The following is a 25,151-nucleotide window of genomic DNA, read 5'->3' on the forward strand; positions in this document are numbered from 1 at the left end:
GTATGCCGAACCTTTGCAACTCTCCGTCTCCGGCTCCTTGAAACTTGCTCTAAAATTTGAACATGTCCCCTTCCCCCTATTCTTCTAATGTATGGGCTTTCACACGTGGAATGTAAATCAGGTAATAAAGTTGGTGATGCTGAGAAAAGAGAATCTGTCATGTTCCGCTTGTCTAAGCGGGCAGTTCGTTTTACGTGACGTCGTCAGTCTTGCCAATGGATAAACAACTTTCAATGCGGCATTTATCCTGTAATCAATTGTTCATTTTATTTCATCTCCTTTGAAACGCAAATGTGAAAGACAGGTTTTCTTATACAGTGCATCGTAATTAACCTGTAGGTTGATTTTTAGCATTCTTCCTTGCGAAGTTTGCTAAATATGTATTTTCGCGAAGGCAATTTGTGATGAGGGAAAGTTCTTTTTACAGGCTTTCCTTCGAGCAAAGTTCACGAAGGCAGTCAGAAAGGGTTTGTACAATCCCTTCTTCGTAACTTATTGGACAAAAACCGTTTTAATTAAAATAGGCTCCACTACAGGTATTTTTGCGGTAGATGTGTCTTTGTAATGTGCCTTCTGAAGTTCGTTAGTTTCTAGTACCTAAGTTGTGGAGTTTACCTTTTTGTCCGTGTTTCACGGCAACATCTTTATCACTGTGTACTTTGTGAAATAGGCTGAGTAGGTGCATAGGATTTTTATGATTATTTCAGGAAAAAATGTGTCGTCGATATATCTACGATGAAGTGCGATTACCTTGAGTGCCAAACCTCTCTCCGTTTCGGGTTTCCAACAAATATAAGCCATAATCGAGCGCAGGAGGCTATCCACGGCGACTCCATCAATCTGGTGATATAACACGTTGTTGAGTTGAAATCGTTCATTTTTGGTACATAGGAATATGGGCTGTTTGAATTCGTCGACTGGCAAAGAAAGAAGTTCACGATATTCACATGTGATATCCACCGTTTCTCCTTAAGGAATCTTTGTGAATAGAGATGAGACGTCGAATAGAACCATCAATCTGTCGGAAGTATTCAAGCTATTAAGCTTTGTAAAATTTGAAACTACCCTTCAGACTGTGGGAAATTAGATGAGTGGCAATATGTGTTAAGTCTACACATACTTTTACAATTAACTGAAATCGCCGAAGAAACCCACCAAATACACAAGATTTCGATATCTTGGAGGGTTTCGAAGTTCGGGAAAGTTATAGTGATTTACGACTTCACTACAGCTTTACGTCCTACTGCTAATACAGGTCTAATATGCCAGCGGAAGTCGCGCAATAGTATTTTTATTCATGAGCCCAATCACTATACTGTTTCGCACAACTATAACAATATTCCTGCCAAGCATCCTAAAACCAAAGACATATCTAGCGTTACTCCTTGTCTGAAGGCATAAACTGTGCACTAAGTAGCTAAATCAACTTATCTTAAGTCTGAAAGCTCAGTAACTTCGGAATCTGGAGTCACTTATAGTTTACAATCCGCCAACCATGTGCCACTGGAATCAGTAAAATATTAACGACCCAAATTAATAAAGATTGGACCACGAGCCATGGTCGTTTTGCCACTGAAATACACATCTAACTAAGTGCTAAAAAATTCAGAATTAATTCAACCCCCTAGGTACCCACGACTGCCACACCCACTCACCGTATTGATAACATTTGTAGATCCAGTTCTAAAGTCATAACAACCTGACAACGGCCACACAACACGAGCACTTCCACTAAAAATAATCTTGGGAAATTCCACATTTCTAACTTATAACGTGCAACTTGTTTAACGGTCAGCAATGGCGTTGAGATGCCTTAGAGCACACAATGTCCTGCTTGGAAATCTACCTAATGGTTTAAGAAGTTATTTAAATTGACCTGCGTCATGCAATTTTTTTTACATTTTGATACAAATATTACCTCATCTTCTTGGGCTCTCTCTGCCTTAATAACGCTGCTTTGCAGTCACAAGCTTTTGAGAGTGATGCTTTGGATGATTTAGGGTTATGTTTATCATACTCTGACCAGATAGTGATTGACAGTTCCCTTCAATCACTGAAGGCTGATCCCAGCCTCTTTAGCTTCTTGACTGACCTCTCCGATCAATCGCCAGGCACACAGCTCATTCATTCATACTAATTCAGTTTCCCCGACCGTGTTGCTGTTTCCACCAAACCATCCTGCATCACCTCTTGATTATAGGCTACGCTGTTCATATATGAGTACAAAATCGTTACTCTTATATCAACCTCACCTGGAGACCTTCCAGGATAGCTTCCTGTGCAAGCCTAGACAAAAAGCAGGTTAAGCAACCTGAGGCCATAGAAAGAAACCTCACTTCAAAGGTACTAACCAGAGGGTAGGTGGCGTTACTCACCAGCAAACATGACGGTGGGGAGATAACTTCAATCCACCCATGTCTGTAGGGCAGAACATTTTGTTTAATTACGGCTCCTTATGGTTTAGTGGGATGTTACGAACTTAAGGTATTAATGCTGATTTATCATGCAAAATGCCTCATTAAATCGTGTTACGAACGTTGAATTGGTTTCACTTCCTACCCAGTAATCCTATTACAAGCTAACTAGACAATTCGATAATATGCGAAGCCTACTCAAGACCCTATGATACCTAAAAATAAAAAAAAATAAACTAAACATCAAAAAAATAATAATACAAAAAAGGTGAAAAGGGCTTCAACAGCTTCGATAAAAAAGGAAGATAGTCAATTGTATATCACAATAACTGTTCTTAGCACTATATTTTGTGACCACACATAATCTCATACTTTCAGCTCCTTTCTGAATCCCCTCCATTTGTCAGTTGTATGCCCACTCATACCTTGTTTGCACTTATTTTCTTTAACCTATTAAAATGCTCTTGCTTAGCAAATACCTTAATAAAAGAAAATTAGACTGAGTAATCATACCTTAAACATCCAACATCAACCGCGCTCTACGGATTGGACGTTACTTTCAGGCCGAGGTTTTTAGTTTTATTTTTCTAGGATTCTCGCAGAGCTGGATGAATTATTTTTTCTTGGAATTATGGGAGTTAACTCTATTCTTAACTACTAACATATAAACTGTGAATTTCATGCCATATGATAAGTTCTGAGTTTAACTTACGGTATTTATGATCATATTCATACACTAATCCATAATCATATAATTACATATATTCATTTTGACCATACGATCAAACTATACTTTGTCACTTTGAAACCATATATAATCATATTTGACGAAGATTTGCATTCCATATCTGTATTCTATTTCTTAAGGAATATATGGTTATATCGTATTTGAATGCCTTAACCCACGTACTTTATGTATCTACAGGATCTATTCAAACCTCTACCTAATATCAAGAAATATATATAACCGTGTATGTTAAAGGACTGTATTCACTATTTTATGAACTATCATTTAAATCGTATTTGGATACTATAAATTATTTCATTTCCGAAATTACCTGTCCAATTCGGTGAGTCTGTCATAGTTTGTTTTTTTGACAGTGTTTTTTTTTGAAAAACTGTTTCATATATTTGTTCAAGAAGCAACATAATAATCTTAGACGGTGATAATCTTCTAAACTACTTATCTCCGCACCTCCCAATTTTTACTAATACGGACTTTCAGTTTATATATGTATCACGTACCGTACTTTTTTGATTGTTTGATACTAATTATCGACATTTCTAAGTTACTTTACCATATAAGTCTATCTTTCGTGTCATATATGTTAAAATTTATACAACTTGCTCCTTTATATTCTATTTTGCCTCCACACAGACACTGACATAAATACTTCATCTCCACTACTATCTTCCTGCCATTGTCATCTTTTGTTTTTAACACCACTAATCCTCACGATACATTCACTCTTGGTTAAAATATAGATTTTGATTTTAAGACTAACTTGAGCCCTCGGAATTGATTTTTTCACCCCCTTCTATTTCCAACATTCTGTTCAATCCACTTGCTATACATCACTTTCTTATCATGCCACAAAAAAAAATGAAGACCCCTGCTCCTAGGCGTTCAGCCAAACGTAGGAAAACGACACAATTTAGCACCACTACTGACACGATTTTCAACAGTTTCAACGAGACGAGCCACTCCGTTCATCCGGAAGCAGACAAGCTTTTACCAGTTGTCTCCATTCCAGACATGTTGAAAACTCTGATGGTAAACAGTGATGATAGTCGCAACTGCAACCATATGGATGCTATAAAAAAGTTGCAAGTAGACATGAACATTCTCAATCCGCTTAAATATCTCATCAACCCCAACCTCACAGAGACTCCAGATCAAATGAATGACATAAATATTTTCCTAGATCGTGTTGCATCAGAGGTATTTGAAAGAATAAGACGATCTAGCAATCCAATTGTGTTTAATATACCGGATACACATGCCCTTAAAAATATCAAATCTAGTCTGCTTAGAGCCAGCAATATGACACACGTACCATGTGTATGCACAAGATTAAGAAGAAGTCATCCTGGTATGCACTCACCGATCTTGTTCAAATTCAACTCATCTGTAGACGCCAGTGAATTTTTAAATTCCTCCAATTCATTGAGACAAAAACAGATTTTCAAGGATATTAAGACTCTTCCGGATAAAACACCATGCCAGCGAAAAGCAGGAAGAAATAACTACAGACCATCAGCGTCAAACTCTCAAATGCATCATAATCCTAATGGTTGTAAAGTTAAGTCCGATTCTAAGAGGACTTCTAGCTTAACAACTTTGCCGCCACCGAAAAACTCTTCTGAATCTCATAAAGTTCAAAACCCAGAAGAAAGTAATCCCAATGTAGGTGGTGTCCATCCTCTTAAAAATGTTGACTTAGATTCAACCCGAAGTAGTTGTGCTGATGAAGAATGGGATAACACAATCCAAACCGCTGTTAGTGCAACACCCAGTTACAGTAACTGTGCAACGGATAACAGGAAAACTAATCATAACATTCATATAACTGACCACGCACTTAACGTTGATATATTCGAACCTCGCAAACCATCGCAAGTATGTTTAACAGTACACAATCCTCTCCAACTTATGAAGAAGCCGAAATCAACCACAAACCTTGGAAATAAACTTCTTAAACACGTTACCCATACGTCAGGTATAAATAGTTATCCGAATTGTAATTGGCCACTTGGTCACAACCATAGACCTGATAGCCTTCTTGGTCCGGCTCCCAATATGTACAGTATGTCCTTATCAGATGTTATATCCAATAACAATGAGAAAACTTTTTTTGTAATTCCGCCGGCTTTCCTGTCGGCAACGGTAAACATATTTCACATGATGACAAAGTGGTTGAATCTATTTCCCCTCGCAACACGACTCTTACCTTAGCTAATCCTATGAGTATTCATGGAACTACCAATTGCGATTTATACTCTAACCTGCTTCACTATGATGACTCTGAGTTTCTTATTCTTTCGTTCAATGCCCGCTCTCTGTCTAATAAAATTATTCATCTTAAAACTCTTTTATTCCTTGTAAACCCAACCATTGTACTTACTACGGAAACGTGGTGTAATTCATCTATATCCGATCATTCCTTGAATGTAGATAATTACGTTTTCTTTAGAACCGATCGATGTTGTGGAATAGGAGGCGGTACAATTATCTATGTCCGTTCAGACATTCAAGCGTGCAAATTTGAGGATAAATCCCTTGATGCTATAGACGACTCCACTTGGGTTACTGTAAACTGTGGATCCCAAAATTATTTACTTGTGGGATGCATATATAGACCACCTCATGCGGATACTAAGTTTGACAGATTACTAACAAACATATTTTCCATTGCTTCGCACCAACCTCATACTTTTAAAATCATCGGAGGTGATTTTAATCTGCCAAAAATTACATGGGGCTTGACTCCGGTACCAGGTCGATATAACAAGCTAGTTGAAACATTAGAAATTTGTGGATGGGTTCAACAGGTCCGAAAACCAACCAGGGGCGATAATACACTTGATTTAATGTTCACAATCAACATAGACCCTATCTCAGTGCATACCAGTCATGAGCTTTTTATGAGTGACCATAAAATTGTATTGAGTATTATTCACTCTTTAAACGCCATACAATTAAACTCTAAAGCTTCAATGACGTACCAGAGCAGACATTTTGATCAACAAACATGGAAACGGACTGAAACTCTCATTCAATGTTTACCATGGGAAACTTATTTTACCGCAAATAATGTTGACATTGCGCTTTCCAATCTATACCACAACCTGATATATTGTCTTGACTGCACTGCTCCAGTTATTGGCCGTGTGGCTTATAATGCTAATAGGGGCCAAAATACTTTTAAAAGAATGCTGAGGAAATTAAAATGCCGTTACTATGAGCAGAATGATGTGTATGCACTTCAGAGTATACTTAAATTAATCGACAGAAATGCTTCATCTAAACGTAAGTATTTCATGAATGTAGAAAATAAAGCTCTACGTAGTAAAAGCCCAGAATTATCAATACTTCGGCTTTTTAAATCCCGTGTAAAGTCAAATTCCCTTGGCACGACTAAATTCTTCATAGTTAACGGAAGCATTGTTAACGACCCGAATACTATATGCGAACAATTCAGCAAGCACTTCTCGCAGTGCTACAAAACTGGAACTGAAAACTCCATCATTACATTTCCAATGCTGACATCCAGACATCTGTCGAAAATTGGTTTTACACCCTCCAACATCAAGCAGGCCATAGCTGCCCTGAAAAAGTCTTATGATGGTGGACCTGACGGGATACCTTCATCATTTGTGAAATATGGAAGTAGAGAATTTCCACTACTTTGTTTGAAACTTTTCAATCTATCTATGGAATATGGGACCTATCCATCTGCATGGAAAACATCCCTTATCACCCCTAGATTCAAAACAGGACCACGTAGTGATATTATTAACTATAGGCCAATTAATTTGACATCCGTGCTCTCAAGAACCATGGAAGAAATCATCCACAAACAGCTACTATTATTTTTACTTTCGGCTAGTCTGATCAGCCCATCCCAACACGGGTTTATGACTAAACGCTCATGTTTCACATCGCACCTGGGGTTTTTTTATCAAATTACCCAGAGAAGAGATGTTGGTCAGTCAGTGATAGTTCTTTACTTCGATTTTAGTAAGGCTTTCGACAGTGTCTCACACAAACTTCTTTTAAAACTCTCTTCATTTGGCATACAGAATCCCCTTTTCTCTTGGCTCAAATCTTTTTTAGAAGAACGTAGCCAAATCGTTCGCTTTGGATCTTGCTAATCTAAACCTGTGAATGTAACCAGTGGGGTTATACAAGGAAGTGTGGTTGGTTCATTACTTTTTCTCCTTTTTATCAATGATGTGTGTTCCCTCTTTCAGTATGGTAAGCCTTTCCTTTTTTCTGATGACCTGAAAGTAGTTTATTCATTCTCTTCTCCCACGAAAGAAAGCTATATTTCAGCGGTAATCCAAGAGGAAATAAACAAGTTGTACGAATGGACTATTTCGTGGAATATGCCACTTTATGTTGACAAAAGTGGATTTATTCACATTGGTCGCTGTCTTAACTTAAATCTGACTGTACAGACACATACACTCAAACCTCTCAACACTGTTTGTGACCTGGGTTTAAGATATAGCAATAGTCTGAACTTTTCTGAACACATTATATCTCAAGTATCCAAAGCTAGAAAGCTGATCGGATTGATAATGATAAACTTCAATAATATCGAATCGAGATTGTTACTATACAGAAAATGTGTCTTGCCCATTCTTGAATATGGTATTTTAGTTTACAGTAATTGTAGACATAATGACCTGATTAGAATTGAAGGTGTTCAAAGAAAGTTCACCAAAGCTGTTCTGGGGTATTCCGAAAACAAAGACTATCACCAAAGATGTCAACAACTCAACTTAGAACCTCTTTGGATCAGACGTATCAAATTAAATCTTGCCTTTATCTACCGGCTTATTAACGGCATTTCCTACTCCTCCGTATCCACCCCTTCATACCTTATGATATCATCCCACAATCTACGCAATAAGGAGAATATTCTAGCGATTCCAAGAACCCACACAAACTTACGTCAGAATTTTTTCCTTATTCGCTACTCAACCATGTGGAACAGACTGCCAGTGAACCTCCGTTGCAGTGAAACTACAACCCGATTCAAAAGTCTCCTTGACGATTTTCTTTCCGAAAGTGGATTATGTCACCTATTGAATATCAATGTATTCAATAATGATTTATACAAACAAGGTCCATCATCCATTTAATTGCTTGAAAAGCAAAATAAAACCTTTAAATCTTTTCACATCTATCTTGTTTTATTTCTCTTTATCTTAATATATGAAGTCTGCTTATGTTCATGTTTATCATTATAACCGTTAATAATATCATTATTAGTTCCCCGACACATTAGATATTCTTTTTGTATCTTCTTATCCTTCTAAACATATTTAACTCCAGATTGTCCTTTGAAATCAATTTTGACTTTCATAGCATCAATCTTAATTATTATTGCACAAATATTTATATTAATATCCGGTTCCACTCTGTATACTATTACATAAATCTAAATGTATTTATCCGAGTGCTTTAGAGGATTTTTATTTTATTTTTCTAAATTGTTGGTTTCCTTCTGAGGTTGATATTCATTACACAATTATTATTCTTATCATGGATGAACCTTTTCACTAGGTATCCACTTCTCTTGTCTCTCTTTTTCCCTTCTATATAAATATTATTCTTAAGATTACGAAGTTTGTGATTAAAACAATAACTTGTGTTACACTTAAATTAAATTCTCAGACCCGTTTTATCTTCACTATGCATATATTACTACTCATACATATTGATATTTTATTATCCTTTCCATTTAATTGTAACTTTCATCGCATCACTCTAAACTATAACTGCACAAACATTTATTCTAGCGTCATATCTTACTGCAATTATAAGTTTTTTTGTTTTTTTTTTCTAATTATTTTTGTTACTAATTTAACGATACACACATAGTCGTTTATTCTTGTTCTGTGTTCATAAACACGCCTATTAGACTGTTTGTGTATTTCACGTCTCCTTTATTTCTACTCCCTTATTTTCTCCATTTCCTTCTTTAAACTCAATTCAATATTCTTCTCAATTGCACAGACCCTATTTATTATTATTAATATTCTACTACTATTGCTTTAATTTTTTTTTAATGGCAAGTATAATGCTGACATTATTGAAAATTGTGTATTATTGCATTTTTTGAAGAAACCCGAAATGGTTTCTTCACAACACTTATGTACCCATAAGATGTTTGTGAATAATAATAATAATAATAATAATAATAATATTGGCTACTCTGCCTCTCGTGTTTTCTTTTACTTGCTCCCTCTATCAGCCCCCTTGAGATATGGAACGGGTGACTTCATCCTGCACCATCCTTAAAGCCTTGGATATTCCAAAGGGACATAAGGTTGCGATTTCTAGAAGCTCATACCTTCAATGGACCTATCCTTGACCATCAGTTGCACATTCGCAAAGCAACTTTCATGAAGCGCGCCGACAGTGATACTGACTAAAACCATCTACATTCATACCTTATAAACTATCAACCCAGCTATGTAATTTACTACAGTGAGTAATGTATCATTTGTAAAAACTTGATCTTGCCTGTAAACTGGCATGCCTCATATAACAAACTGTTATTTGAGAATAAATAATAATTATTATTATTATTAAAAATCATTTAAACAGTTGAAGCTCCGCTCGGTGAGATGAAGGATCTTTACAGGAAAGAATGATGACGTGTGGTGAAAAGCGAGACTCCCCGGATCAGTCAGCTACAACGTAGGACCAGGCGCATATGTGTATCGTCCCAAGTTGCCATACCTCATTAGCACAACAAGATGAACACCCGATTCATAGGAGTAGTCACTTCAATGGTGGTAATATATAAAAGAAAGATTGCATATAAGGATATAGTACAGGAAGAAAGAATTAGTTCGTAGAAAGAAAGATATGAAGCGATTTTAATCTCATAGTTTAAGGGAAATTGAAGAGTGTATATATCGACGCTATTGTGATCGATTCTGAGACATACTAGCCAGAATCTCCAACCATTGGTTACGGCAGTCATGCGGACCCCGACCAAGTAGTCTGCATCTCCCAACATGACTCAGACTAGAAGTTAGTGACTTCAAGCACTGATGCCACGTTTTAGTTTGGCCACCCCTAACATTCTTCCAACCATCCCGAACACTGGTTAGCATTGCGCGTCGTGGTAATCGGTGTTCGGGCATACGTAACACATGGCCCAACCATTTCAGTCGATGAAGATTCACAACCTCATCAACTGATTAACCATCATTCCCTAATACCTTGCGTCTAATTCCACTATTACTTACCCGGTGATCCCAGCAGATGCCAGCAATATTTCTAAGGCAGCTGTGGTCAAATACTAGTAACTTACGAGTGTATTGTACTCTTAATGACCATGTTTCGCTGCCGTAAAGTAGAACAGGACGAACTGCTGCGCAGTATACTCGTCCTTTTATTGATAGACGGATATCTCGCCTTCGCCATAGGTGACGTAAGTTGGCGGAAGCCAAACGAGCTTTTCGAATCCGCGCTGAGATTTCGTCAGACACCAACCTATTAGGGCTGATCAAACTTCCAAGATAAGTGAAGTTGTCAGCGCGTTCGACTGCTTCACTCCCTATCCTTAGTTCAGGTGTTGACGCAGACCAGTCCTGAAGCAACAACTTTCATTTAGAGGGGTGAGAAACGCATCTCAAACATCCTGGCATTGTTGTTCAGTGTTACCGAAATGCTCTGCATTCTACCGACGTCCTCAACAGACAGGACTGTGTCATCTATGTATCCTAAGTCGATAAGTGGACCTCCTAGATGGAGATCAATTTCTGAAAATTCAGACGACGAGAATGTTGTTTCTAGCAGTAGATCAATGACGATATAGAACAAAAATGGAGATAGTGAACAGCCTTGACGGACACCACTTGAGGTTGCGAAATCAGATGGCAGTTCACCATAAGCTCTGACTCGACTAGTAGTGTTCGAGTAAAGAGCCTTCACAAGGTTTATGTACTTCTGAGGTACACCTTTCAGTGACAGACACTGTCATAGAACCTCTCAGTCTACAGAGTCAGATACTGCTTGTAAGTCAAGAAAAAACTATCATTGTCGGGTGCCGATAAGTATGCCTGTGCTCTGAAAGCTGACTAATGGTGAATATGTGGTCGATGCAGCCACGGCCAGATCTGAAGCCAGCTTGATTTCTTCGTGTTTGCAGTTCACGAGTCTTGGTTAGGCGCCCGATAATTATTGAGGCTAGTATGTTAGATGCTATATTAGTCAAACTAATCCCTCTATGGTTATTGCAGGATGATTTTGACCCCTTCTTATATATTGGGACGATAAGTGATTGTGACCAGTCAGATGGGATTACGTCCAACTCCCAGATCTTAGCTAAAATATTAGTCAATCTAGTCGCTAAAATTGGGCCACCATCCTTAAAGACCTCAGGAACCAATCCATCTGGACCAGCTGCCCTTCCTCGTTTCAGATTAACTATAGCCTTTTGAACTTCAGTAGGAGTTGGAGAACCTACTTCAATGTTCCATTCACACTGTCTGGGAATGTAGGTTAGTTGTAGAGTAGTTGAAGGCCAGCTGAACTGTTCTCTGAAATGTTCCGCCCATCGTTCTAAACGTCTAGACTGAGAGCAGATGAGGGTGTCGTCTTTTTCCGAAATAGTCTGACTTACACTTGATTGATTAATTCCAGCTTCTTTTATTAGTCTGTAGAGCTGTCTTGTGTTCCCTATAGCCGCCACCTTTCCTTATGCTTAAAATTTGTGTTTGCTAAAAATAAACGATTGTCTGAGCACAGTTTCAGCAGACGATCGCCATTATCAGTTCGCTGAGCCGGAATACTAAGATACCCACCTAAATGCCTTTCTGTTTGGTTTAAACTACCTATCTGGGCATTAACGTCGCCTGCTACGAGTACTATGTCTGAACGTTTAGCTTTCTGAAGAAGTTCAGATAGCTTTATGTAAAATTCATATTTCACTTCATCTGACCTGCAGTCGGTGGGAGCGTAGGCAGAAACGACAAAAAGGCAACGACGTGTGTCCCTATCCTTCCGAGTTCTTACGGAGCTGTTTAGCCGAACAGCACATAGACGACTGTTGACGGGGATCCACTCTAATAGTGCTTGTTCCGCCCTCATGCTTAGTGCTATGCCTACTCCTGCCAGTTCACGAGAGCTGGCCGTCGGGTCACCAGATACACGGAGGGTGTATCTCGTTGGCTCTCCGTTTTGTCGAGGTGAGGTCAAGTGAATGACCACACTGGGATCCTGTATGCGTGTTTCAGAGACACAGCATACACCAATGATACGAGATTCTAGGGTTCCAGTCAGGGAAGCCTGTTGACCGATTTGACATAGGGTGCGTACATTGAAGGCTCCAATGTGTAGTTTGGAGCGAGGTTTCAGTAGACTTGGGACAGTGTTTTGAGCACTAGAATCGTTGGCTATGGTGACATTTGAGGAGGAAGCCGAAAAAGGAAGTTTAGAGAAGAAAGTCGATGTAGGAGTAATAATAGAAAGTGAAGACGGAGGTTGATTATTAATACAGTGGTCTTTAGTGCTGTTAGAAGTATGAGGGCGGTCATCACTTCCCGGATGCCCACACCGTGGAAGGGTTCTTCTGGAGGTACCTGAAAAGGAAATTGGATGAGAGGTGACCTTAGTGACCTGGGAGCGTGACCGTAGTGCCCAAGAGACAACTGTTTGAGGTCGGTCACACACGACCTTTTTATGGGTAATTTTTGTGTTAGCTCCGTACTTGTTGAGACCTTACCGCCGGAGACGGATATCCGTGGGATAAGGCGAGGTGTGCATTTTTAGGGTCGACCTTTTCTAACCCCACCCCTCCTTGTGGGAAGGCAGCATCGCTGTCATGCTGGTTGTCCGAGGGAAACACCTTACTGCCGTCACACCTCTGTACAGTCAGAAGTACGACTTCGCCTTCGAACCTTGGGCTTGTTGCTTTTAGTCTAACCGCTCATCAACCAACCTGTCTGACATGGTAGGACTTGAGGAACAGTTGTTGCAGTCAGTATAGCTCGGTTGCTTCATCACGATAGGCAAGCCCGACAACCACTTCAAGGTAGCAACAACGGTCAGGGACTCCCTGGATATCATGGGGCCATTTCTTCTTTCGACAACCGAACCAAGACTAATATAGACATATGGAACTTTCTGATCACTAAAGAACAAAGCACACTGTGATTCAAGAGCAGTTGGCTAGAATTCTTTGATGAGCTACTGAATGACTCATCTCCACTGAACCGGCTGAATATGAAGGCAGAACATACAGGCCTCCAGGTAGTTAATAGCCCACCAACAATAGGAGAAATTGACATGGCCCTCAGATGACTCAAAAGTAGGAAAGCAGCAGAACCAGTTAACAAACCAGCCAAATCACTGAAGTCAAACAGAAAAGTAGCTGCAAAGATGCTTCACTTTTAATTCAGAAGGATTTAGAAGGATGAACAAGCAATGACAGACTGGAAAATATGATACCTCATCAATACACCAAAGATAAGCGATAAAAGCAAATGTGAAAATGTAAGAAGGATCAAGCCACGACCAGTACCAGAAAAAGTTTTCAACAGATTGTAGTTGGGCTGAATAAAAGTTCGGTCGATGCTCAAATTTAACACCAACAGCCTGGATTTCATAAGGATGTATCATGTACTGGACAAGTCACGACACTGCGTATCATGTCATAAATATTCAGGTTAGGAAAACTCGTTGTCACCAAAAAATCCCAAATGCAGTCAAACCAGGAATTGCAAAGTTCGAAGATACATTAGGCGTTCAGTATATTGAGATGCGTTTGTTATACGAAGTTCATTTGTTGCTAATAGTGCACAGCATGGCGCTTCCAGTAGTGATCTGGTGCGGGTGTGTGACCGAGCGCCTTCAGAGTTTGACACCAACTTATTGTGCATAAGGAAGCATTCGATAACGTGGATACTGATATCTGGTAGAATATTTTGTAGATTATCTCGAAGGATAGTTATGGTCATAAACAACTGCAGTGGTACTGGTGTTAACTACAAAGCCGAACATGAGATCACTAGGGAAATAGATATTCAACATATAACGCGGAGAGGAGGCCAACAATGGTCAACGCGGGAATATTGAATTCAATCGGATGGCACGGCTCAGTCTCGCAGAAGTAGACCTTCTCTATAACCTGTCTTTATTCACCTTAAATATGTTATTCCTTCTTTAGCATAGATGTATTCTTCGGAAGTATCAAGAGCCATATTGCTAATTGTCACGATACGATAAGTCAGTATAGATAATGATGAGATTTCCACCAAGATCTTATAGATCAGGTAGTCTCATCATGACAAATCTGCAATTTTAGGATTAGGTCTATTATTAGAAAAGTTCTAAAAACGAACTTAGACCATAATTCTACCTAACTCCCATGAGTGTATTGATTGCAAAGTAGTCCATCCAGAGACAGTCCACAAAATCCTTCCAAACGATTATTGGTGTCAAGAACGCGTGTCTTCTCTCGCTGTTTTTCTTTCTTCTGGTTGTTGACTGGATCATGGAGGCCTCGACATTTCACAAAACGCATGGAATACACTGAATACATCCGAAATGACAAGATAACTTATACTTTGCAAATGACCTAGCTCTTTCATTTCATACACAACAACAAAGGCAAGTAAAAACAGTTAGTGCAACAGTAAGCCTCAACATTCAACATCCTGGAATGCAGCACAAATAAGACCAAGCAAACAGCACTTAGTGGAGAAGACCTAGAAGAGATAGAATCTTCGGCTTCGTATTTTGGAGTTTTTGCTCCGGGAACCTACAAAATTGAAGAACGACATTTGGGTCGACTATTTGTAAGTTGCAAATAAACTTTGGTACCTAAATTGGAGCTTGGTTCTATTGTTAATTTGGGTTCGTAAATTGCAAATAGATCGATATACCGTACTTCAATAACGGGAACGAGCGAAAACGTGAACGTAACATCCGATGCAGTTAAAAAGCACTGATTGACAAACCGAGGACAGCATTTTCATTTCTGATGAGCAGTCGAACTTCGTAAGGGCTGTCAGGAAACAGTGATGTCAAACTTTTTATCCCATGCATCAAGACTATTCTATTGTACGATGCTAAGACCACAAGGGCCATTTCAATCATCAGACAGCTGTCTACACAAAATACTCCACATCATTTAGCCAGATCACCATCAGCAATAAATGACCGTGACAGGAAGCAAACCATCTTTCAGCTGAAAAAGAAGTCGAGGACGGATACTGGAGGTGGTAAAGTAATACTGTATGGAAACCATCAAACTGCATCTCAAGGCAAGGTTAAAAGAAAAATGAACAAACCAAAGAACACATTGTGCCAGATAACAAAATGATGAATAGCACGTGGGAACAACTCGAAAAGATAGCTCAAGGCAGAATTAGTTCGATATTCGTGTTGAGCATCCTGTACTTCAAGAAGAGTGACAGTCTTCAGTGTGTATGTATGAAAGCATGTGGTGATTGAATGGACTCTAGGTAGTCCACAAACTACAAAGTTCAGAGGAGAGCCACAAGTAATCTCCACAACCAGGTGGTTTATCCTGAGTGACGAGACTTCGTCAGCCACGAGGGAGATGCAGACATGGAGCACGATTCTTGCGTCCTCTGCATAATCTCCGCCATCACGAAATGGTAGGATGTCGTCTTGAGAAGTATGTTAGCAATACTACAGAAATTCATATGATTATGGAGATTGAGTTTTATCGAGATCATGAACTGATCAATGTTATAACACCATAGAAAACCCTAAAGCTCTGGCCGGCTGTTTCTTCCTAGTGTGGGACTACTCGGTAGTGCGTATCCACGATCCCGCACTCAGGATTCCAACCTAGGGTTTTTGATCTTGCTCAAACATTTTACATCAAGACTACCAAGACGGCATCCAACGGTGTTAATGTCTAGCTTGGACCAGCCCACAACGTTGTGCGACCATGTTCCATTTTCTTCGTTGAGTAAATGCCTCACAGCTGACGTGGCTGAAATCCACTGGTTACGGCTTCCCAGCAAAGCTCCGAGAATTACCTGCCGAAGCTGGGTGCTAGATGGCAAATGATTATCCATTATAATTAGACTGTATACATGATAGTAACCCCTCACATTATTCAATAGGCAATGTGTGAAAGGGTGACAGTCTCTGAATGAAACAGACAGGACAGATTGAAAGAAATGTCACCAAGTAGCAGGTTAGACTTCGTTGGGTCGATTTGTCTGGACTCTAAGGGACAGTAAGATTGGATCGACTAGTATGATTCGTCAAAGTCATACGTCATCAGAGGTAGTAGAATAGAAGCCCACGTCGAGTCGCTCTCTGATGAGTCGATCAATAAACAGCTGCTTGATTACTTGAGAAGCTCGTTCGAAGTTTCTGTTCAGTTGTCTGGTATGTCTAGGTCAGTTGTCATAAATGCTAATACCCCGTCAAAGTAAGAGTTATTATACAAAGACAGGTTAATACCAAAATTGAATCGCTTCTCTACGGAGAAAATACGTAGACGGCTTGTTACCGTTTTTTTTACCATTTTATAAGTGTTTTCTTCAGGTTGCAATCGACATTATATTACTTTCAACTGGCACTGTAAAATCTAAAGGTTCCCACTTAGTCTGGATTAATAAATCATTCATAAGTAACAGAATCCCACTTTATTGCTTAGAGTAACTACTGTTAGCCAGCCCTGAATAACCACATCGCGAACTTTTAATTACTATTTTTAATAGTTGAATTCATGAGCCGATCTGAGCTAGACCATTATTGAAACCCCCAATCTGATAATTACTATTTTGTTTACATCATATATATTCGTCAACCAACCAATCACAGCGTAACACATATCTGGAGTTGTATAAAATTCCACGTTAGAGTCTGACCTCTTAAGGATGCGTTGGTTGTTGTCGTGCCTGTTCCTCGTCACATCTGTGTCGTGTAGCAAGGTCCTTGAGCTCACTAAAGACGATTTCCATTCTGAGTTAAAGTCAATCCCAGTTGCTCTGGTGAAGTTTTACGCCCCATGGTAATTTCGATAGGGACTTACTAAAACTTCATATTAAACAGGTGTGGTCACTGCAAAAACCTAGCTCCTGAGTTCGCTTCAGCCGCAGAAATCATATCCGGGAAAACTGGCGATGTTAAACTCGTTAAGGTTGACTGTACCGCCCACGAAAGTATCTGCTCAGAATTTGGAGTTAGTGGCTACCCTACTCTAAAAATCTTCAGGAATGGAGATTTAGACAGTGAATATAATGGTCCAAGGAATGCAGGTAGGGTTCATATTATTATAACCGGGGTTCAGATGGAATCGTCAATTTTATGATGTCTCGAGCGGGACCTGCATCCAAAGAAGTCAGCACTGTTAGTGATGTCGAGAACTTCTTATCAGACGACAAGCCAACTGTGTTTGCATTTATAAAATCGTCTAGCGACCCATTAATGAAGATTTTCATGGCTCTTGCAAAATCGATGGTCGACGACGCTGTATTTTGTCATAGTCATAATAATCTTTTTGTAACTCCTGATGACTAGTAAGTTACTTGTTCTGTAATTCACATTTCTCAGCGAATTGAGAGTCTACTTGCCTAAACGTCTTCGAACAAAGTTTGAGGATGACTTCGCTCTTTATAAAGGAGAACTTGAATCTAGCAATATTAAGGAATGGATCCGTAAACATGGGTAAGGAAGCTGTTTCTTCTTATTTTCGATTTAGCCAGGGACTGGTTGGTTACAGAACACCGTCAAATTCATTTTACTTCGAAAATGTCGATTTAGTAGTATTATACAATAACCAATCCGTAGATTCATATCCATCTGGAATAAAGTATCTAAGAAATCGTGTTTTCAAAACACTTAAGGACAATCCTAACAAATTCAAGAATTTAGTATTCGCTTATAGCTTCTCGGACGACTTTTCTTATGAACTATCTGAGTATGGTATAGAAGCGGATAAACTACCAGCAGTTGTAATCCAATCTAAAGGCAAGAAGTACAAGCTTGAGCAGTTTAGGTAAGTTGTTTTCGTAATAACTGTTTTAGCCTCGATGCATTTTCTGATTTTTTGAATAAATTTAAAGATGGTCTTTTGACCCCACATGTCAAGTCAGAACCTCTCCCAACAGACGACTCTAGTGCAGTTAGAAAGTTAGTTGCACTCAACTTTGATGAGATAGTAAATAACGAAGAAAAGGATGTAATGGTCGTCTTTCATGCTCCTTGGTGTGGTCATTGTAAAAATTTAATGCCAAAGTACGAGGAAGCAGCCAGTAAACTAAAAAATGAACCAAATTTGGTCTTGGCTGCTATGGATGCAACCGCCAATGACGTCCCTTCGCCTTATCAAGTCAGGGGATTCCCAACAATCTATTTCGTCCCTAAAGGAAAGAAATCTTCACCTGTACCTTACGAGGTAAGTATGTAGATTCTCCTCACGTATTCTTTAGGGTGGTCGTGACACTACTGACATCATCAAATATCTTGCACGCGAAGCTACTGAAGAACTTAATGGGTACGACAGATCAGGCAATCCAAAGAAAAGTGATCTATAGGATGTCTTTAATAATCTTATTTTTCGAAACATTGTATTCTACTTTCCCATTTTTATTGATTGTTTGGTAAATCATAATTGTCATGTATTTCAACATTTAGTTGGTAATAAACCTGTTTTTTGAAAATATTAGTTTTTTGATTTATTTTAACACTCAATTAAAATTGCCAGGTTTTGTCCATGGTCAAGTTCTTCAATTCGGAATGCATATATTTCCAGTTAGAAATATCTCATTTTTGTCCCGTATGCTTCTTAACGAAAAGTTAAAACGATTTTGTGTTAGGATTATTTCCTATCAGTCAGTTAAAACGTAGGACCAGGCACATACATGCATCGGTCCAAGTTGCCATACCTCAGAACAACAAGATGGGCACCAAATTCATAGTACTTCGTTGGTAGTAATATATAAAAGAAAGATTGTGTATAAGGATATAATACAGGAAGAAAGAATCATTTCACAGCAAGTAGGATGTTAACCAATTTTAATCTCACGGTTTAGGGGAAGACATAGAGTGTATACACCTACGCCATTGTGATCGACTCTTAGCTATGTCACTGAGAGTCTCCAATCATTGGTCACGCGTCTAACCTCACTACTACTTATCGGTGTTCGGGCATACGTAACACATGGCCCAACCATTTCAGTCGATGAAGATTCACAACCTCATCAACTGATTAACCATCATTCCCTAATACCTTGCGTCTAATTCCACTATTACTTACCCGGTGATCCCAGCAGATGCCAGCAATATTTCTAAGGCAGCTGTGGTCAAATACTAGTAACTTACGAGTGTATTGTACTCTTAATGACCATGTTTCGCTGCCGTAAAGTAGAACAGGACGAACTGCTGCGCAGTATACTCGTCCTTTTATTGATAGACGGATATCTCGCCTTCGCCATAGGTGACGTAAGTTGGCGGAAGCCAAACGAGCTTTTCGAATCCGCGCTGAGATTTCGTCAGACACCAACCTATTAGGGCTGATCAAACTTCCAAGATAAGTGAAGTTGTCAGCGCGTTCGACTGCTTCACTCCCTATCCTTAGTTCAGGTGTTGACGCAGACCAGTCCTGAAGCAACAACTTTCATTTAGAGGGGTGAGAAACGCATCTCAAACATCCTGGCATTGTTGTTCAGTGTTACCGAAATGCTCTGCATTCTACCGACGTCCTCAACAGACAGGACTGTGTCATCTATGTATCCTAAGTCGATAAGTGGACCTCCTGGATGGAGATCAATTTCTGAAAATTCAGACGACGAGAATGTTGTTTCTAGCAGTAGATCAATGACGATATAGAACAAAAATGGAGATAGTGAACAGCCTTGACGGACACCACTTGAGGTTGCGAAATCAGATGGCAGTTCACCATAAGCTCTGACTCGACTAGTAGTGTTCGAGTAAAGAGCCTTCACAAGGTTTATGTACTTCTGAGGTACACCTTTCAGTGACAGACACTGTCATAGAACCTCTCAGTCTACAGAGTCAGATACTGCTTGTAAGTCAAGAAAAAACTATCATTGTCGGGTGCCGATAAGTATGCCTGTGCTCTGAAAGCTGACTAATGGTGAATATGTGGTCGATGCAGCCACGGCCAGATCTGAAGCCAGCTTGATTTCTTCGTGTTTGCAGTTCACGAGTCTTGGTTAGGCGCCCGATAATTATTGAGGCTAGTATGTTAGATGCTATATTAGTCAAACTAATCCCTCTATGGTTATTGCAGGATGATTTTGACCCCTTCTTATATATTGGGACGATAAGTGATTGTGACCAGTCAGATGGGATTACGTCCAACTCCCAGATCTTAGCTAAAATATTAGTCAATCTAGTCGCTAAAATTGGGCCACCATCCTTAAAGACCTCAGGAACCAATCCATCTGGACCAGCTGCCCTTCCTCGTTTCAGATTAGCTATGCTGGATTGCTTGCTCGGCATTCTATCCCCTGCATTAATATAAGAGGTGATTTGTTGGAAATTTAGGTGGGCTTACATGATAATATGTACTATGCATTTCATTCATGTAATATCCCGTCAGATTGGCTAACAATTTAAATCTAGTAAGATGTGGATGCATAATATAATTGTTCTTTTGGTCGACCGAACCAAGCATTTCTATATTATAGCTTTAAACGAGCAGTCTTAGTGATGCCTTCAATTACTTAACCCTGCTATCTTTTCTTGGAAGTATAATCTATCGACTGGGGATCTCCAAACAAATATCCTGGGGTCTTTCCCAGTCGTGCTGAATTGATATTCATGGCCTTAATCCTCGCCGCCGATTACCGGTGCTATGTTCTCTGATCTGCCTCTTACCTGAAGATATAGCTCTAATAGGGACTTAAGGTTCTCTAACCAACCATTAGCATAACTCATGGCTTAGGTCCTTTCATCCAAGTGATATGCCATTACCTTCGCACAGATAAAAATCGCTTACTACTTACAGCAGCACAGGTATACTTTGAAACATGCATCACTAAATGACCAGTGGAACCTAAGTCATACTTATTTTCACAGTAAATAAGTCTATCAATGTCGATCTTTGATCTAGGTGAGACTGGTTGCTTATTCCGTGTAGTTTTCTTTAGATTGCACTGAGAATCTTTGGAACTACGCACACGCTCCATCTAAAGGCATAATATTGGTATCAATCTGGCATGGTGTAGATACATTGCATAGACTGAATATTTTATAGTATGCACAAAACTAAGTTACTTCAAATCAGTATCGTTATAATGCTATCTGCTAGCTTTGTGAAATTTCTTTTGGCTGTTTCATGGGATCAAGGTTGTTTAGTAGGTCGCAAATCAATGGTGATTAGATACTGGATGTAAACTTCTGTTGGAGATTGCAGTGCTTCATATTATTTGCCTATAATGCACATAGACCTACCTATGTTCAAACCCCATCCCACCATAATGTATGTTTTCTGTAAAGATAATTGAGTTTAGCATGCACGTGTTTATCCACTTACTTGCATCTTATGCTGTTATTAGTTTATGTATAAGCTGAATCATGCTTAAGTTTAGAAGAGTCGGGGTGTAACCTACCTCAATTTTCTATTCCCACTTCGTTCGTCTGCTGCCCATACACAAGTTGGAAAATACGTATCCGGAATACTACTTGTAATCGACTTTTTATTTCCCTTTGTTATTAACGCGAGTAATCAAAAGAATATATACTAAGTAATTAAAGATTGACACACATCATCTTCACTGAAGTCAGAGAAGGATCCTACCAGGACTAAAGGTTATATATTCACCGATGATTTTGACAGATAGTCATAACACGTTTCCAATTTACCATACCTTGCTTAAATGTTCAATCAATAATAACTGATTCTCCATGCATTTTGTACCAGTATAAATGATGACTTAGTAAAAACTATATATTTTAAACAGTGAGTGGAATTGAACGCATGTTTGGTTATGGTAGAGGTTCGTCAGCTGCATTTGCCTGTGTCCTAGTTGAGTTTAACTAGCTTATCAAAAACACACCAAGTAATAGTTTATGTTATATATATATATAAGATATTTTATTCGCATAGATAACAATTAGTATATAAGAATAGCTATGAATATTTTTAAAAAAATAAAGCAATACACCCTATCATTTCCAATTGAAAGTTATTACAAAAACTAATATCACAAACCTTATGGCTAGCATAAACAATAACAATAATGTGTTTGTGTGTGTAAAATCAAACAGAATGCACGAGTGAGTACAAAGTGTACATAACTGCTCAACTGTTAAGCCATGCAATTTCTATATATATATATATATATATATATATATATATATATATATATATCAGCTGTGGTTATATAACAAGAAGACAATATTATACTGTTAAGCTCAATAAGAAAGAATTGGCAAAACGCCTTTTAGAAGAACTATTAGGGTTGAAATTACGATAAATACGCTTATTTCAGAGAGACACCACTAGAGAAATCAAATATCCATAGACCTAAGGAAAAAGGAAATAACTTTCATAGAAAACATGGTTTTAAGAGAAAAGATATTATTGAACCGAAAATAGCTGTTCATCAACGTGCTATATGTGTTTAATATACTACACATACACGAAAGTTCATATTGGAGATAAAATATCGCAGATGAAGCATAGAATAAGAACATTGTTTTGTGTTAAAAACGCTGTGATGCTAGTTTTATTATAATGAGCATGCGCCACTTAAATCCTCTTGACCACAATGTAACTAATTAGAAATTTATCGGGATCGATATCAGTAGTGAATTAAGCATTTCATTGAGAAGCACGTTCACGCATCTTATCTAATAACTGAATGAGTTGAATATCAAATCTTGGGCGTTTACCAGGATCATCTTTTGTACATAAATCGAATAGACGTACAATTCGACTGTCCAAATCAGGTGGAATTGGAAGACGAAGATTTTCTGTAGTTATCTACAAAAACAACATTATAATAGAAGAGATTCACTATAAACCATACGAAACTTAAGATATTAAAGTAAAATCGAAGTGACAGCTATATAACTTACTACGTAGTTTAAAGGTGTTCAATTTCATGTTGGTCTGTATTTTTACACTAAATAATCGCTTAGCAGTAGTCACTCTGTCTAGTCAGTCACAAGCAACATAGAATCTGGTACGTACGTGTATCAACCTAAGTTGTCACAGCACATCAAAACAGTAATGTGGAATTAACCAGGTGAATGCCAAAATAGTAAAATAATAACAGTGGTAGTACAGACGATTCAACATAGAAAATATGATTCGAAAGGAAAGAACGAACGAAGAGAATAAGGTGTAGAAAATAGTTCTGAAACCAGGAACCTAAAGGAAGCCAAAGATTTCTCTGTTGGCTAAGTTATATTGAAACATTATTCTTACCGTAAAGCATTTTTAAATAAAGATGGATGGTGGCTATCAGTTAAATTCAGGACGCCCGTCTCGTTCTATTTGGGAATTGTGAACTGGATGTATCTGCATCCCGGAATTGAAGTTCACTTCTGGTCTCGAACTCGATACCGTTCGCTTTAAACGTGATTGCGTCATCCACTTAGCTACTGAGTCCAGACAACCAATAGCGTATACAATGGGGTGAAGTTTTAATTCATTTTTGTATTGGTTGTTTGAATCTTCCGATTGATGTTTAGGATGGCAACTGATCAAATTGCCAATAAAATCTACTCTGAGAGTTTATCGATAAGTCATAAAAAATGTTAAAAGCTAATTTATTATTCAAGAGCATGGTTGTTGAACTGCATGACTGATCCATGATTAGTTTTTTATAATCTAGCAGTAACAATATTAAAGGCAAGAATGATTAGAATCTGGTTATACAAAAAAATAAGTATCGTAAGTCAAGATTTTAGTAACCGATTTTGTAGCATATTAACAGATGACATTTGTTTTTACAGTATCAATAAAATGCGACTGTGCATTCAACTGACAATTTCATAATAAGACAGAATACAACGATCAAATATCCCACTGATACTGTGGTGTGTGTTAGTGATGTTGACAGATATAAGTAGTATGTATCAATAATTGAAAGTGGAATATCTGGCAGCAGAAAGTTGAGAAGATCGAAGACAAGTAGACGAGGACAGAGAGTGATTGGTGTGGAAATGAAGGAACAATCAAGTGTAAGACAATTGATTGACATTTTGCAAATGAAGTATTTACTGTATGGTTCTCAGATTTCAGTAAAAGATTCTGTAATTTTGTAATCAGATGTATTTGATTGTCTCCACTGGTGTGTTCTAGTTCAGCACCATATCACCATTCAAGATTAATGTTATACCATGTTGCGTGTAATTTACTTAGTTTTAACTAATTTTAAAAATAAATTTGTTCAATGAAATTATTCTATTAGAACATCATTACAGGTGATCAATAAAGTGTCATTGAAATTAACGATAATTGAAAAGAATATAATAAGTAATAAATGATTTCGAATTGATGTTCAGTAGTTAACCCCCAAATGCTCTGGTACGGCCGAGAGTGTAGAGAGTTCGCTCTCCCTCTCCAAATGCTCTCACATGACCACGCGTATATAGCCATTGCCAGGGGAGTCCTACTCACTGTCTTCTCGTGGCGGGGGTGTTGTTTACGAAATTGAGAGGACGAAAAGCGAATGGCCGACGCTTTAACCGGGTTGGTGGACATGGAGAGTCCACCTAGGGGAGTTGGAAAACCCTGATTTCAAACCAATGGTGCGCATGGGCTCCGGTATCCTAAAGGAACAAATGGCGAGTTAACCAATTATTGGTCACCGGCTACCATGGGACTGCATCTCCTGACGTTGCTCCACTGCTTTGTGGATCAGACCTTTAGGTCGAAGGCTCCGGGTGTGGCCCCCTAAGAAGACCATCTGCCTCAGTTTGGGCATCCGGGCAGTATCACAACCCATCTCTCGGGTCCGAGAGATGGTGCTACACAGTAGCTAGAGATGTTATCAGATATGGCTCAGAATAGAAGCCAGTGG

At 38.7% G+C, this 25,151-nt stretch overlaps 3 protein-coding genes across 5 annotated transcripts in view; 2 read left to right on the plus strand and 1 right to left on the minus strand.

Moving 5' to 3' along the window:
* Positions 1–2,944: 2,944 nt before the first annotated feature.
* Positions 2,945–9,682, plus strand: MS3_00000119 (uncharacterized protein). The gene has a single exon (XM_051208017.1). The coding sequence runs from the start codon at positions 5,379–5,381 to the stop codon at positions 7,287–7,289; it is 1,911 nt and encodes a 636-aa protein (XP_051069720.1). The 5' UTR covers positions 2,945–5,378; the 3' UTR covers positions 7,290–9,682.
* A 6,686-nt stretch (positions 9,683–16,368) lies between these two features.
* PDIA3_1 (Protein disulfide-isomerase A3) lies at positions 16,369–18,812 on the plus strand (the record flags this gene model as incomplete). 3 transcript variants are annotated; one of them, XM_035729756.2, is made up of 7 exons in its annotated part: positions 17,028–17,161; positions 17,203–17,408; positions 17,441–17,669; positions 17,704–17,817; positions 17,852–18,148; positions 18,178–18,547; positions 18,582–18,812. In XM_035729756.2, the coding sequence occupies 7 exons, from the start codon at positions 17,028–17,030 to the stop codon at positions 18,684–18,686; spliced, it is 1,455 nt and encodes a 484-aa protein (XP_035585469.1). In that variant the 3' UTR covers positions 18,687–18,812. The 3 variants fall into 3 exon arrangements, with proteins under 3 accessions (XP_051069721.1, XP_051069722.1, XP_035585469.1); XM_051213721.1 differs by having other exon boundaries at positions 16,964–17,161; positions 17,852–18,547; XM_051213720.1 differs by having other exon boundaries at positions 16,369–17,669; positions 17,704–18,812.
* Positions 18,813–20,464: 1,652 nt separating this feature from the next.
* Positions 20,465–25,151, minus strand: part of PAT4 (Integrin-linked protein kinase pat-4) — a 37,003-nt gene continuing 32,316 nt past the window's right edge. The window contains exon 9 of the mRNA XM_051213722.1: positions 20,465–23,104. Coding sequence (XP_051069723.1) covers positions 22,943–23,104 — 162 coding nt within the window. The 3' untranslated portion in view covers positions 20,465–22,942. The remainder of the gene's footprint in view (positions 23,105–25,151) is intronic.

Source organism: Schistosoma haematobium, chromosome 3, assembly GCF_000699445.3.
Source record: "Schistosoma haematobium chromosome 3, whole genome shotgun sequence".
Classification (NCBI taxonomy): Eukaryota; Metazoa; Platyhelminthes; class Trematoda; order Strigeidida; family Schistosomatidae; genus Schistosoma; species Schistosoma haematobium.